Genomic DNA, 15,275 nt, shown 5'->3' on the forward strand with positions numbered 1-15,275 from the left:
TATAAGCTTATATAAGTCAAGCTTAGTAGATCTGGAAGGTTTTGAGCAGCAGGTGAACAAAAAAGTAGCTGGCTTCTGTAGTGCAAATAGGACATTGGATAATTATATGTGTGGGTTAATGAGCAATGAAAAGCCCTGGAGAAAGAGAAAAATATGGGTAAGAAAAAGTGAAAGTCGAGGAGGAAAGGTTTGTGATTCAGTGTACACAGCTAACAGCAGTCAGGAATGAAGAGATGAATTCAGCCATGGTGGCGTGTGTCACGTCCTGTTGTGGCTGCAAGTCATTCTGTGAGTGGGAGAGCGGGAGAGTGGTCAGCTCAAAACTTTGAGTCAGAGCTCTTAATAATACATAGAGCAGAGCTGCAATGCCATGCTTTATTATGCCTAGGTGAATGCACCCGCTCCAGCCATTCGTGTTTTATAGATGAGATTATTCTCTACGCGCTTCCCGTAATGTGCGTCAGACGGGACGAAGATCTAATGTCCATGTCAAAATGTGTGTGTGTGTGTGTGTGTGTGTGTGTGTGTGTGTTTGTTTGTAAACCAGGTGTGCCTTTCATGTAATGCCAGCACACAATTCATATTATACGAATTATAAAGAGGCTCCAAGAACTTTTTGTTTCTAAAACCAGTTTCCACAAACCACTTTGTGAATCTGTGGTTAGTTTTTTTTTTAGGCTTTTATGAACCTGCAGACTTCTTTTTTTTTTATTATTATTATATTGATTTTCACAAAGTCTTGAAAAAGCTACCACAGGTGTCCGCCAATAAAAGCTCTAAGATTTAATAGTTTAACTTTCTCATGGGTCCTGTTCTCTCTCTAGATGTCTCTTGTTTTATATTGTTTCCACTCACCTGCATTTTCTATTAACCTTTTTGTAAAAGATGTGTGAATGTTTGCGCAAGGCGGAACAGACTAGAGGACATTTCTGTATGATGAAGCTGTTTGTTGATTAAATCAATGCTGAATTTTCAAATGTAACTGATGTTTGGTTGACATTTATTGGCAAAATTCCATGAAAGCTTACTGAGAGCTAAAAACCTCTACTCTGATTGCCTTAATGATTTTCACTATTTTAATTGCTCCCATTTATCCGTATCACTCTTCCCAACCTAACTATTCGAATGATGTTTGATCTAACAACTTTTACTAACCGATGTATCGCTTTTCTTTTCTCTCTTTGCCTACTGAAGAGCACAGAATGATCGCAGCAGGTAAGAGCTGCTTTTATACTAACATACTTGTGCTGTGTTGCTTTTGCTTTCCTCTCAGTTTTTTACCTCAGGGATGAACTGCCTTCAACGGCGTGCTGTAGAGATAAAATTAAAGCTTGTTCTGGATATAACACTGGGTGTGGTTGTGGGTGTGGAACCTTGTCCGTCAAAAAACTTTTTGATATTATTTTTAGTCATTTACAGCAATCAAAAATGCCACCAAGCACCAAATAAATGTACACTATATTGTCAAAGGTTTTTGGACACCTGACCATATGATTTGTACACGAACTCCATAACCTCCACTCTCCTGCGAAGATGTTCCACTAGATTTTGAAGATTTCTAGAGTTTTGTTTTTTCTAGTTCAATTGAAGCAAAAATTGAATGCTACCACACCCAAAGACAATTTTGTGCTTCCAACTATGTGGTAACTGTATATGGTAAAAGAACCACATATGGCTGGTCTCAATAAATTTGTGCATATAGTGTAACATCAAGTAGTGGCCATATTTGGTTTATGGCTTGCTGTGACCTGACATATGCCTCACAGCAATACCTTACACCCTGAGGCATTCTCTCTGTCACCGAGCTACTGATTGAGCACACCTGTGTCCAATTACACACACTGTCACACCCCACTATCGCAAAGTTCCTTTCTTTGTATGCCTGACTTTACCAAGCCTTGTTATTTTAGTGCCATATAGATATTGACCTGTTTTTATGTGACAGGTTTGTTTGCGGATCACCCGTCCTTGTGCTCTGGTTTGCTAAATTACGTACTGTATTCCAACAGGTTAAGAGGAAAGTGTGGTTTATTTTGTCAGAAAACAGTTGAAGTCATAGTTAAACAATAGAATAATGAGGCACTTGATGTAAATAGTTTGTATTAGTTGTGTTAATAAAGTAGGTTTAATATTATTACAGAGATTCTGAGGGCCAGACTCCTCCCAGAAGAAAAAGTTTGGACACTGCAATTATGAGGTTTTACAAAATGTACACAAGAAATATTATAAACATTCAAAGCCAATTTCATAGTGAACATGCATTCTTTCTTAGGCTGTGCTATTTCAGTGAGCATACAGTGCATTACCCCTTTAGGAAAGGGCCCTTCGGGGAGAGAGTTTTTTTTTTGAGGTGGCTGGGAGCGCCGAGAGAATCTGAAAGGGCGTGAAGAATGAGAAGTGCCTCTCTTTTTTAAGTGCCTTAATAACTGTGCCGGCGTCTAATTGAAACTGGCTGTAATGAGTGTGTGAAAGATCAATGCTCGCTCCTTACAAACAATCTGTAGCCAAACCCCTGGTGTGCTGGAGAAAGACGGAGGGCCCTTGCTCACTCGTCCCGTGCTAATGTTCTCAGTTTTAGCAAACAGGAAGGGTTTTTTTCCCTCTTCTGTTTTTTTTTTCCTTCTGTCTTCCAGAGGGATTGAATGAGATGAATCAATGAGTGTGCACTGCATTTGAAAGTCACAGTGCTGAGAAAGAGTGAAAAGGAGTGAAAATGTGAAGGACCTCTTTACCTCTTTACTTTACTGACGATTGGGCAATAACAGCCCCTAGGTCACTTTACACTGGAAAAGTTTGCGCACACTTTTTGTGCCTTGCCGGCGGCTATTTCATTCGGATGGAAGCTTGATGATGGAAAAATGAATCAGACTATGCACTAGCACATGTGTGAGGTCGAGGAGGTGATGCTTTTAGTGAGTGCAAATCCGCAGAGAGCTTATTAACCTCAGCACCATTATACCATTACCTTGGTGATTAACACACAAACACGCTGCTATCCACCTGTAAAGAACAGCCACGTTTTTAGCTTCTGAACATGTGCTTCAATCTATTGGGGTTAAGGGTCACAGGTGATATGTGGATTTGTTCAGTGAGACATTTTGCCCCAGATCTCTCACACTAATGATAATAAATGTTGGCGAGTAAATCGCAGTGTATTCGAAGAAGAAGCAGCGAAAAGGAGAGTAAAAAACTAAAAATATCCACAGGTTTTCGGTGATATGGCACTACCCAAATCAACTGAACAAGCAGCTCCAGAGCCTGATTTTCTGCCTTTTTTCTGTAGTGTGGTTCTAACACTGCTGCCACTGTTTATTTGCAGTTAAATTCACGTTATGCAATAAACAGCACACATCACTAATAAGACATTTTATAGCTATCTGAATGTTGATTTAAATCCCTATGCTGCTAAAAATAGTATTGTCTGTATGTGAAAGTATAATTGACAGGTGAAATACAATCAAATGTATGTGGTACTTTTTTAATTTAAGATGACAATAAACCTAATATAGGATTATTACACCTATTTCTGGACATTATATCTCGTTTCAAGCTTGGCACAGCATTAAAAAAAAAAAAAAAGATTGAAATGAGCATCAGGATCAGAAATAAGTACAAATGACTTAAAATAGGTTGAATAATTTTATATTTTTATGTTTGCTTTAATCTTATAATAGGAAAAAATGGATACATTTGACTATATTGAAGATATTTTTACATAAAAAAGTCATTTTATGCAGTGTAATGAACAGTAAACTTCTTGAGATGACATGAAGAAGAACCACATATGGCTGGAAACAAGGGCATCGACATCACATAAAAATGACCAAAAATAAATAAAAACAGTATGCAAATCTAAAAGCTAACAGCTTTACACTTACATATGTATGTAATGTAAGTACATACTGTATATGTATATAAATATATATACTCACATTTCTGATATTCCGAGGGATTTGTTGCCACAAATGACAAATGATATGAATATTTCCTCATCCTCGTGCATGGTTGTTTAAAACTAAAAGGTAACAACTGTTCTTTAGAGGCTAAACTGCTTTCGGGAAGTATTTGACACTAGCCTTTCCTTTACTATGGTAACAACATAAACATATGTTATATATATATATAAGGCTGATGTCATGTTAGGCTGATAAACTAAAGGGTTCGGGAGCTATTGAATTAAATGTGTTTATACATACGCTCTTTCCAAACCTTTTTTAATGTCGTTCGTTTTTTTTAAGGCACCGAGACGATTACAAAATACACTAACGTACTTGATTTGAACCTTGAAAAAACACATTTTGCTCAGGCTGTGCTAACACTGATAATCGCTAACTAGTTTCCTGTGTGTCCCACCCCTTTGTAGAATATTATTTTTATGAGTGTAATGAATAGCTGTGCTGTTTAGTCATTTGCAAATAATCGGATGAACAAACCTAAATTCAAATGTATGCTTAGTAATCCGTATTGTATTCTATTAGAAAGACTGTATAGAAGGTATTATTGTTATGCATTATGTAGTAGTGAGAGCTGTTTATGCTACCACTAAGCTCAGGAGTTTTTTTTTTACTATGTAGTAAAAAGATCTGGGTTGCTACTTGAGGCAAATGAATAATACTAAGGAATATTATCATTTTCATTGCTGTCTGTCATCAATGGCTGATGATTTTTTTTTTTTTTTTTTGCTATACTGTAATTTGTTCTGGCATCAAATCAGGCATAACAAATGGAGAAGCTTGTTAGAAGTAATTATCATGCTCATTTGGGTATAATACTTTATTTTTCACTTGCAATCAACATTGCAAAATAGGATGCTTATTCCAGGCATGTTGTCTTATAATTCATGTTTAAAAAATGATTGATTGTGTGGCATTTATAAACAGTGTATTTATTTATTTATTTATTTTTTGCATAAAGTTACTCTCACTACATTTACATTTATAGCATTCGGACTACTATTTGTTCTTTACATTGTTTTCTAAAAAAATTGTTACATTTAGACCATAAGACTTGCGTGTATTTTTTTTAACATCCTCTTTCACATTTACTCCACATTTGCCGTTAAAAGGTTTGGGTCTCCTAGTTCAAGTGAAGGGAAAATGTAATTCTACCACATCTAAAGACATTCTGTACAATTGTGTGCCTGCAACTTTGTGGTAACAGTTTTGGAGAAAAACCACAGGTCAGGAAAAGTCAGGTGTCTCAATATTTTTGTTTATATAACATATGGTTCTGTGCATGCTCATGCAGCTAATTTCACTCTATAGTAGTGTCAAAGACATTGTTAATGAAAAAGTTAGACACAGTCTCAAAGCTGCCAAAGATTTTTCAGGTATTTGAGGTACATGACTCACTGAAGTAACATACAACATCTAAACGTGTCTCCACTGGCCCAGCAAGCCGTATTGAATTCTTGAGAAGACTGTGTCCTAAACTAAAATACACTATATTGCCATATATGTGATTTTTGAGTATCGGATTTCACATTGAGTTCCAATTTGCTCTTATAATTCCCTCCACTCTTCTAGGAGGCTGTTCCGCTATGTTTTAGAGTGCGCTTATGGATATTTGTGTTCATCAGCCACAAGCACAAGGGTATTACAAAAGGCAGGTACTGATGTAGGTGGAGAGACCTGCATTCCAAGTCATCCCAAAGGTGTTCAGTAGGGATGTGATCAGAGTTCTATAGCAGGCCACTCAAGATCTTTCTCTCCAAAGCATGTAAACCAGATCTTCAATTAGCTCACTTTGTGCACAGGGGCATTGCCATGCTGGAACAGGTTTGGGTTTATTATAGTCCGATACAATTGAGTGCCTCCAGCATTGTGGTAACAGTTTGGAAAAGAACCACATACAGCAGAAAAGGTCCCAATACTTTTGGCAATATAGTGTATGATACATTGAATAGTACATTAATGCATAAAGAATAACTAATTGTTGCAGAGATACATGCACTATTTAATATATTGTCCTCATCAAAAAACAAGCATCTAGACAGACAGACATCTATTCATCCCAGACGTAAATACATGTAGGAACAGTCACTAATATCCAAATGCCTATAAATCTTGTAAACTACATTGAATTTATCTCAGGAATATGATATTCGAGACAGATTCGTAGTCGAGTTGATCGTGCACTGGGTTCATTTCCAGTGCTTTTTTGAATCACTACCTTGCATTCCAGACTTCCAGGACAGTTTCCTTCTCAAAACATTGGCCCCTTTTCTTTGAGTCATCACCTCGTGACCCTGACCTCATGTGTGCCACCTATAAAAGCCTCCTCACAGAATCAGACTTATCCGCTGTTCATTCCCATCAACCCTGTGTGACCCAGTGCGTGATCCCCCACTCAGTCACAAGACCAAGGTTCCACATATAACCTATAAATTCTAATACAAAGGTAAATGGAAACAGTGAAATAAATGTATAGATATGTTTTAATGGCTAATATTTAAAATTGGGGAAATTTTTTTTTTAATTGGTTATGACTCCATATGTGAACTTGTGTGTGGGAGAAGCCAGGGCACGCTAGGGTGGAGCAAAATCAGTGCTGGTGTCTGCATACCGACGACCTGTGACGACATTCCCCTTGGTGGTGATTAGTTTGTGCGCAGTGATTCGCTCCATAAAGCAGCAGCATGGCACACAGTGTAGCAAATCTCCCACAGGCTCTGGCGCTTGAGACGAGCAGGGAGTTTGGCGATGCGAGCTCGCTGTGTGCTCTAATTGGCTGTTTGCTCTATGAGGCAGTTTGAGTGAAAGGCCCAAGAGATAGAAACCTGCAGAGTGTTGCTTGTGTGTGTAAGAGTAAGTGTGCGTATTTGTAACTAATGTCAGTCAAAAGTTTTTACTTGTTTACTTGAAGTTACCAGACACAATAATGCAATTGCATCACTTTTGACCAAAACAAATAATACAGATAAGCTAATTCTTTGTGGATCTTTGGTTGGTTATGGATTCAGATCCTTATGAGAGTGTAAGGGTAATAACGATTGAATAAAGTATTTATTGAAGGTTCTGTTTAACACTGGGTAATTGCTTTTGACGCCATTTTATTAACGTATGGATTATTCATGGATTTTACTTACAAAAGAACATTCTTACTCTCAGATAACTGTAACACATGCCCTGGAGTGGCTTATTGCATTAGCAGACATGACTTACAATAACAGTAGAACAGAAAATAGAAATTTCCATTTAGACTGATAAACATTATGAAAATTTTTTTCTTTCTTTCTTTTTTTCTTTCTTTTTTTTTAGGTCTCTTTATTATTTAGGTCATTTGACACTTAAAAAAAAATTCTCTGTATTTACTCATATTTATCAGTAAACACTTATGGTTTCACATATGCATATTGTCGTGTTTTTGAACTTCTACACAGAAATGCTTTAAAACACTACATGAAAAAAAGTATTGGGACACCGGCCTTTTCCACATATGTGATTCTTTCCCAAATTGTTACCACAGTTGTATAGTATGTTTTGGGATATGGTAGCATCAAAATTTCCTTTCAACTAAGAGACTTAAACTTGTACCAACATGACGGGGCCCCTGTGCGCAAAGCGATCTCCATAAAGATATGCAATACACGTTTTAGAATGGAAGATCTTGAGTGGCCTGCTATAGACATCTGACCTAAACCCTACTGAACACCTTTGAGATGAATTGTAATGGTGATTGAACCTCAGGTGTCTTTACCCTATATCCCTTAACCATTGTGGCTGAGTGAGCAGAAATCTTCTTTTATTAATAATCTAAACAATGATTATATTATTTTAATATCAAACTAGGACTAAATTGGGATGTTCAAAACGCACATATGAATTTAATGGTTGGTGTCTGCAAACTTTTGTCCAAATAGTGCATATGGTAAACTTTTGACTGGTAATGTGTGTGTGTGTGTGTGTGTGTGTGTGTGTGTGTGTGTGTGTGTGTGTGTGTGTGTGTGTGTGTGTGTGTGTGTGTGTGTGTGTGTGTGCGTAGGAGTTTGATTGTGCATCCAAAGCAACAAGACTCAACTATTCAACACTTGTCACATAAACCTGTATAAAAGAATAGAAGAGTGATGCAAACAGCTAAGTTTAGGCCATATTGTCATTCAGCCTGCCATTCACCCGTTCTCTGACAGATATAATCCTCATCCTACTCCTGCCTCGACTGGTTCTGGCACCACCACCCTGTGTCTTCATTAGCGCAGCATTGACCTATTCCTTATTTGGTTGAGTAATGAAATAACTGCTTAGGCTCTCTAAAGCAGTTCAACAACTGGGTGTCTGTCTTTCTACACCATGTTTGGCGTCTTTCAACTGCTGTTTGCTTTAGGCTGCAGTGGCTTGCTTACCTGGAGCAGAGCCATGGCTCATCTCAGAGCTTCTTTTTCACTCACCCCAAACCTTGCTTTGCGTTTTCATGACTCTGCATGGGATAAAGGGGGAAGAGGTGGTAATGAGTAGCCAGTAAGCAAGCTGAAACAGGGTGAGAACCTCATTTCATATACCATATCAGATATGCCATATCAGAAGGGATAATCCGGAACGTTTGATCTTTTCTGAAATCGCTGATCTCCTGGGATTTGCATGCAGTACAGTCTCTAGAATATATACAGAATCATGAAAAAAAAATATTTAGTATGCACAGTTCTGTAGGTGGAAATGCCTTGTTGAAGTGAGAGCTCAAACAAGAAATTCCAAAGTATGAAGCTACGATGAGTACAACCTCAATGAACCTGGAACAGATTAGAAAATGGCAAATGATGGGTTTTAAAAAGTGTACATAAATTAAAATGTATTATAATGCAACAGCTTAATAGTTGCATATTTTTATTTTATTAATTGACAAATTTTGTTTTAAGTAAAAGTTTCAGTGTCTGTTGTAATTGCTCGTATGCTACCGATTTAGCAAATGGAAAATATTTTCAAAAGCTAAAAAGATACAAAGCCTGCAATTGTTTAACTCTGTTAGAGAGGGTGGAATGGTGACAATTGCATTTTTTTGTATTGTCAGTTGAAACTGACCTTTATAGTACTGAGATGAGTAACACGTTCCTGGACATCAGAATTCCACAGTGGCATAGTTAGGACCTCGGTGGGAGTGAGGATTCAGGCACAGGGCCTGCTGGAGCCTGCCTCCTTCGTCTCAAACACACACACACACATAGAGATACGCTCTTGTGCAGTGTATAAGCACCACAATCTTTATATTCCAGTAAAGAACACTAAAGGCGAGGTATTTAAAGAGGATGTTGTAATAATCAACCGAACCGAGTGGTGCATTTCTAGTAAATTATAGAGCTGTGAGCCTGATCTCACATTAACTTGTTTATCTGCCTGCCAGGTAAGAAAGAAAGACTATATGCTATACATACTGTCACTGGTTATTACTGTAGGGTTCTGTTGTCTTAAGATGACACACTGCCATCTAGTGGTTATTTAACGGTTGTGCTAGATTTGGTTGTTTTGTGAAAGATAAAGATGAACTTTCTTTTCCTGTCTCACTCACTTGAAACAGGTTCAGGGAAGGTCAGTCTTTCACATACCTTGGACTAAACATTAGACGTTATAAAAAAAAAAAAAGAACAAAAAAAAAGATGTGGTTTCTCTTGTGTGAACTTGTCACTGCTAAAACTCTAGTGAAAGGAATGTTGTGAAGAACTCAGTATGTGGTAAACACATATTAAAGGGGTGTATTGTATGATAAGATCTAAGGATGAATAGGGCCTCTCTCTTTTCTGAACCAGCACTGAGTTTCTTTTGCAACTAATGTGAAATAGACCAAAGGCAAATCTGTTGCAATACTTTGGCTGCTACAATGTAAATGTGTGTATGCTTGCCTGTGTTTGAACATGTGCTTGCAAGGAAATAAACTAGTAGGTGTCTGGACAAGGTGTGTATCCCCCCCGCCCCCCGATCTCATCTGGACTGTAGCTTACACCTGCCTGAGGTTTCGGTTCCACTCGTCTGCCCAGTCATGTCTGTCTGCTTGTGTTTTTTCACACTTGCCTTTGACAGCATGCTGAAGTGTGTCTGCGAGAATTCAGCGCCAGATGTTCCTAAAGCCAGACAAGCTACCGAAAGTAAACAGAGCTGAGCTTCATAATGTTTTGATCAGCAGTCCAACTCCAGAGGCTGTACTAGTCCTGTAAATATATCTTTTTTACCTCAGGAAATGATTTAATTATCATTATGTTTATGTGCACCAAAAAAACATTCAAGTTTTATTCCGTCAAATCAAAGAGAATTCACAGAAATTATTTCACCTCGAATGCCTTTGTGCACTGACATTTATTTATTAGCTAGAATTGTTTTAAAGATGTAAAGAAGTTGTAACTAGCTGTAGCAAAAATAGTAGCTATGTTAAGCATTAGCACAATCCTTCTCGCTCTTTTAACAAACTGAAGCACGTTATGATGTGACTACCTTAAATGTACGTTATGATGTGACTACCTTAAATGTACTGCAACTTCGTTTAGCAGCTATAATGAAAGCCGTGCTAGTCATTTACAGGTTTGATTAGAGAAATTGAGGTTGGCACAAAGAATCCTGAGAGGATCACTCAGCGGATGATGGAAATGTTGTTTCTAGTCGGCAGGTTGTAATTAGAGTTACCTCCATACAACGTGAATGCGACCTAATCATTTTCACCGCCTGTCTTGTTCATTCATCATTGAGCCATTCATCTTCAGTAAGCACAGGGGATCCCGAGCTTATTTTGGGAATGCTGGGTGTGAGCCGGAATACATCCTGGTTAAGACTTTATCAGCCGTTGCAGAAAACCATGCACATACAGTCATATACTCATATCTACTCCTCAACCTGTATATTTTGAGCTGGTAATAGAAATCAAGGGTTTGTTTTTCGTCTCCAAAACTATTTAGACATTTTCAAAAAAGTACACTTTATAAGATGTGATTGCAGAAACTCTGGCTTGTTTATTATTATTAGTTTAAGGGGAAAAAATATGCTGAGCTTTTCAAAACTGTTATGGTGTTTAGCAAGGCAGAACAGTCAATACGAGCCTGAAATGAATCGGGCTAGTTAAGAGGCAATTTTTTTCCCCTCCTGATATTCATCAAGTTAATGATCCTTGTAATGAGGCCAGCTCTCCATATTTACCCAGTGCTGCTCCAGAGGCTTCCTGAGTGTCATTGGAAAGCCGATCCAGCAGGTGGGGTGCATGTATCGACTAGAGATACTCTACACGCTACAGCAGGATTTTTTTATTTTATTTATTTTTTAACAGATTTTAATTTCCTGCTCAGAGTACTTAAAAACCCAAACAAAGTCCTTTCGAGTTCGAGTTAAACTTTTTTAGTGCATGATCTATAAACCTTCCCCACATACACACAAATAGATACGCGCACGCCCACGTCCTGTAAAACCTCCCACGTGAAGGAGACATGCACTGCCAGTGAAGGAGAGGGAAAGAAAAAAAAATCAACCAGCTTAATCCAGTGAGTGGTTTATCGATTGTGTATCTTATTTATTGTTCATGAGAAAGCCTGCTGTGTACAGTGCTACTAAGAGATAAGGCGCTTTTTGCCAGATGAGTGATACGAAGAAGTCTGAATTCTTCACAGGGGGCGAGCTGGGTCACACTAATATGATCTGTTTTTTTATTCAACCAAGAAAGGACGAGGTCAAAGCAAAGTGGGGGTCCCATCTGGTGGCTGGCAAGCAGAAGCCCATGATTAATAGATTATAATGCACCACATATCATCTACATTTTTAGCCTGTCTACTGTCCTACCTCGATGTTGCTCAGCTTTGCTATTCACTGCTTGCCCCCCCTCCCTTTCTCTGAATCCTTTTGTTGGGTTGTTAGGGGTATACCCTGGGGAGGAATCAGGTCAGCAGGGTAGAGGTCTCCATTAGCCAGAGATGATGGGCTTTAGGCTGTAAGGGGAATTGTGCTAGCAACCTCAGACACATACAGACGCCCACCCTGTCTTCAACCACCCTTCCCCCTTCTGACTCTTTAAACCACAAACCCACTGCCCTGCCCTGGTCTTGTAACAAAATCCTTGGTAACAGCAGAGCAGGGCAGATTAGGTCAGAACTTCATTAGCCCTTGTGTATTGGCTCATTAGCCATTCAAAGCACTACACAATTCCTACCAAGTCCTCAAAAATAGATAGAAAATGTTAAAATTTTACCAGCAGACATTGTCAAAATGGTGAAACATTGTGAAAGACAGCACTTAGTGCCATCAAGAGGGTTTAGAATCTGCAGTGTAAAATTGACACCAAATCACGCTTAGCTGCTACACCCATCAGAATCTCTTCCCGTCAGCTACTTTACAGTCCCAATCATGGCACTGATGCTGATTAATTCCGATGTTGACATGTTTTGAGCTGTCATGCTGAGTTACCCGACGGTGCCGAGAACTCCCTCTTTTTTTTTGTCACTGTAGAGACCGGATGGGGAACATATGGTAGATATAATTGTTCATGAGTATGGAATAGCTTTGCACTAATGGAATCATTCTCATAAATCTGATAGCAAGAAGCACCAGCGTGACATCGGTAACATTAAACAAGCTACGCTTCTTTTTTCTGGATACAAAACACGACTTGTACAGGAACGGCTGTTTATTTGGGTAATTGCTTTGAAAAAAAAACGATCAATGTTTAAAGCCATTGGGTTTCATGTTGTAATGTTCATTGTTATTTTTCAAATTATGGATAGTAGGGTCTAGGGATGGGCTGGAATATAAATAAAATGTATACAGTAAGGAGTGTGCACAATAATAGGTGCACTTTTATTTTATTTTACTCAAGATAATACACAGTTCGAGCATATTGCTGTGCATCATGACCGAAATTAACCAGCAGTTCAATGAACTAAATGTCACTCAAGCAGAAAATGAGTGAGTTATTACTTTCCTACGGATTAAAAAAACTGGCCAGATATAAGACTGGCAGAATAAAAAAAAAGACTATATTAATTAACATAAACATACAGCGTTTAATTATTCAACCTTAGTAAGTGGCTAATCAGGATCAGTGCACTTTAAATTAAACTATGTTTTTTCTTCTGAAAAATTCATTAGAACATATCGCAGGCAGGTACGTACAAAATAAAAAGTGTTTTTGTTTATGCGGTCATGTGCCTATCAGAATTTGTGACCAGTTATGAACTCAAGTGATGCAGCTGAGTTTGAATAACTGTCAGAATTTACATGCTGTGGATTTATAGTGGTGGGGTTCATATTTATAAAATAAAATAAAAATCCCTTTTTATACTTTTTTTCATACCCACTTTTTAGAAGCTCTAAATAGACATGCAGATGTTGTCACCGTGTTACACTCCTAACACAGACACACTGTTTAGTAACACTAACTAGACACCATACAGATGTTATCATTGTGTTACACTCTAATGGAGACACAACCATGACGAATCATCTTAGTTTTGCTGCATCACAGAAGATAAACAGCTTTTGCACAATTCTTTTTTGCAAGTAAAGTCATCGGCACAAATACTCGTTCCATGCTAGGGCGAATTAGATGCCTTGGTTTACGGATGTATTATTTACATATATTATTTTATTTCTGTGTACTTTGTGTATTGCCTTCTTGAGGCAAATCGGTGCTCATTTCAAAACTGATTATTTCTCACTAATTGAGATAAACACATTCCAGCTGAACCTGAACAAAAGATTTTCACTGTTAATTCCAATCGCCGAATCCTTAATAGAATAAAATATAACTCGCCGACATTATCAGATGCTCTTGACAATTATGCACGCTCTGGGCTAAATGATTGTATGCCCAGCGTGTGCTGCTCGTTTGCGGAAATTCGAGAAAAGCCTATTAAAATGCCATTACTTTATATTTCGCACGTCTTTTAAAAGGGCAAGGACACGGAGAAAAGTGAGAGCAAAAAAAGCTTTTGCAGTTTTGTCCATTAAGAAGCAGGATGTTTTGGCAGAAACAGAGTGCACAGCTTGCTATGTTCATTTTGGTGGAGGTGTGTGTTAGGGACTGATGGAGGTGATTGGTGCTATTGGCTGCACTGTCACGTAGCTTTATAATTGGTGTTTGAGCATGAACTCGCACTGTACTGACTGTCTTAGCAGCAAAGAGAAAGAATGGAAATGAAAGGGAGATTGCTACTCATCAACACAACACATTAAACATTTAGCCCAACCTATAACGCGTGGCTGCGCCTATTATCGCTAGCGAGTCTCTCTTGTTCATTTTCTCGAAAAAGGAGAATCAGGTTGCTGTAATGACAGAGATTTGTGCTCATTCCAAGACCTCGCATCAACTTTTTTTTTCTCTTTGTCTGTCTGTTCGCATTTTTATAACGTTGTTATGCGAGAGAAACTTGTAAGGCTTCTATTTATCCGAGCCCTGCGGATAAAGCGTGGCTGTTAGTGCAGAAACTGCAGAAACATACATGCTTAACAAAGCAGGAGCTGTGCTCGTAAGATTGATCATCTGTCACTGTGTTGGACAGGCTTATAAATATTGTCTTAGTCAAAATTTGTTTTTATGGAACAGTAAAAACTGTTTATATAGACACACGGCTTTTAGGTTTGTGTATGCTTTAACTTCTTTATATCGGACCACTAATATAAAAATTCATGAAACGATAAAAATATCTGACTTGCAGGCTTACTCGGATAGCGTTTGTTCGTCTTATTCGGAGCTAATCATAGCTTTTCTGAGTAACCCTACCCCCATGAAGGTCACAAAACATACTTATTATACCATGCTCAATTCTGATTGGTCAGAAAGTGTTTATTCATTTTATGTAAGAGCGTGAATGACGGTAGGGCCGGCTGAAAGGAAAAAGTTACTCGTTTATGTTCAGTTGTTTGTTCAGTTATTGTTTCTGTAGTAGCAGTTCAGATTGTTGATATGGCGAAGTTTTCAGTAGAGACATGGATTTGACTCCTTCGCAGGCGATAGTGCTTGGCAACAGTCAGAGGTAAAAGCTGAAACACGATTTCCAATACAGGAAAATGTCCAGGACAGCAGACTTGACAAGCTGCTTTTGTATGTGTGTATGTATGTGTGTATGTATGTATGTATGTATGTATGTATGTATGTATGTATGTACAGTATCTTTGTATGTATTTATTTATTTATTTGTCATATTTACTGCAAAAGAGAATCTGGCAAGAGAAAGACTCTATATAGCTCTTGTGATGTAAGTATAATGTAGGTATAACTGTGACCTTTATAAACATAGCTGAAATTTGTAATTGTGTTCACTTGGCAGAATGTAAGCTGCAAGATAAAAAAAAAACTTCTCAAGCTCTTCCTGCTTT

At 38.1% G+C, this 15,275-nt stretch overlaps 1 protein-coding gene across 7 annotated transcripts in view; it reads left to right on the forward strand.

The window, feature by feature from the left end:
- Positions 1-15,275, forward strand: part of agrn (agrin) — a 253,929-nt gene that overhangs the window by 58,822 nt on the left and 179,832 nt on the right. For 4 of the 7 annotated variants that reach the window (XM_083569686.1, XM_083569679.1, XM_083569678.1 and 1 more), the window contains exon 3: positions 1,195-1,215. The exons of the other annotated variants lie outside the window; for them this stretch is intronic. In XM_083569686.1, coding sequence (XP_083425812.1) covers positions 1,195-1,215 — 21 coding nt within the window. The remainder of the gene's footprint in view (positions 1-1,194; positions 1,216-15,275) is intronic. 7 annotated transcript variants of the gene reach the window in all.

The sequence above is a fragment of the Silurus aristotelis genome, assembly GCF_946808225.1.
Source record: "Silurus aristotelis genome assembly, chromosome: 19".
In the NCBI taxonomy this organism is placed as follows: Eukaryota; Metazoa; Chordata; class Actinopteri; order Siluriformes; family Siluridae; genus Silurus; species Silurus aristotelis.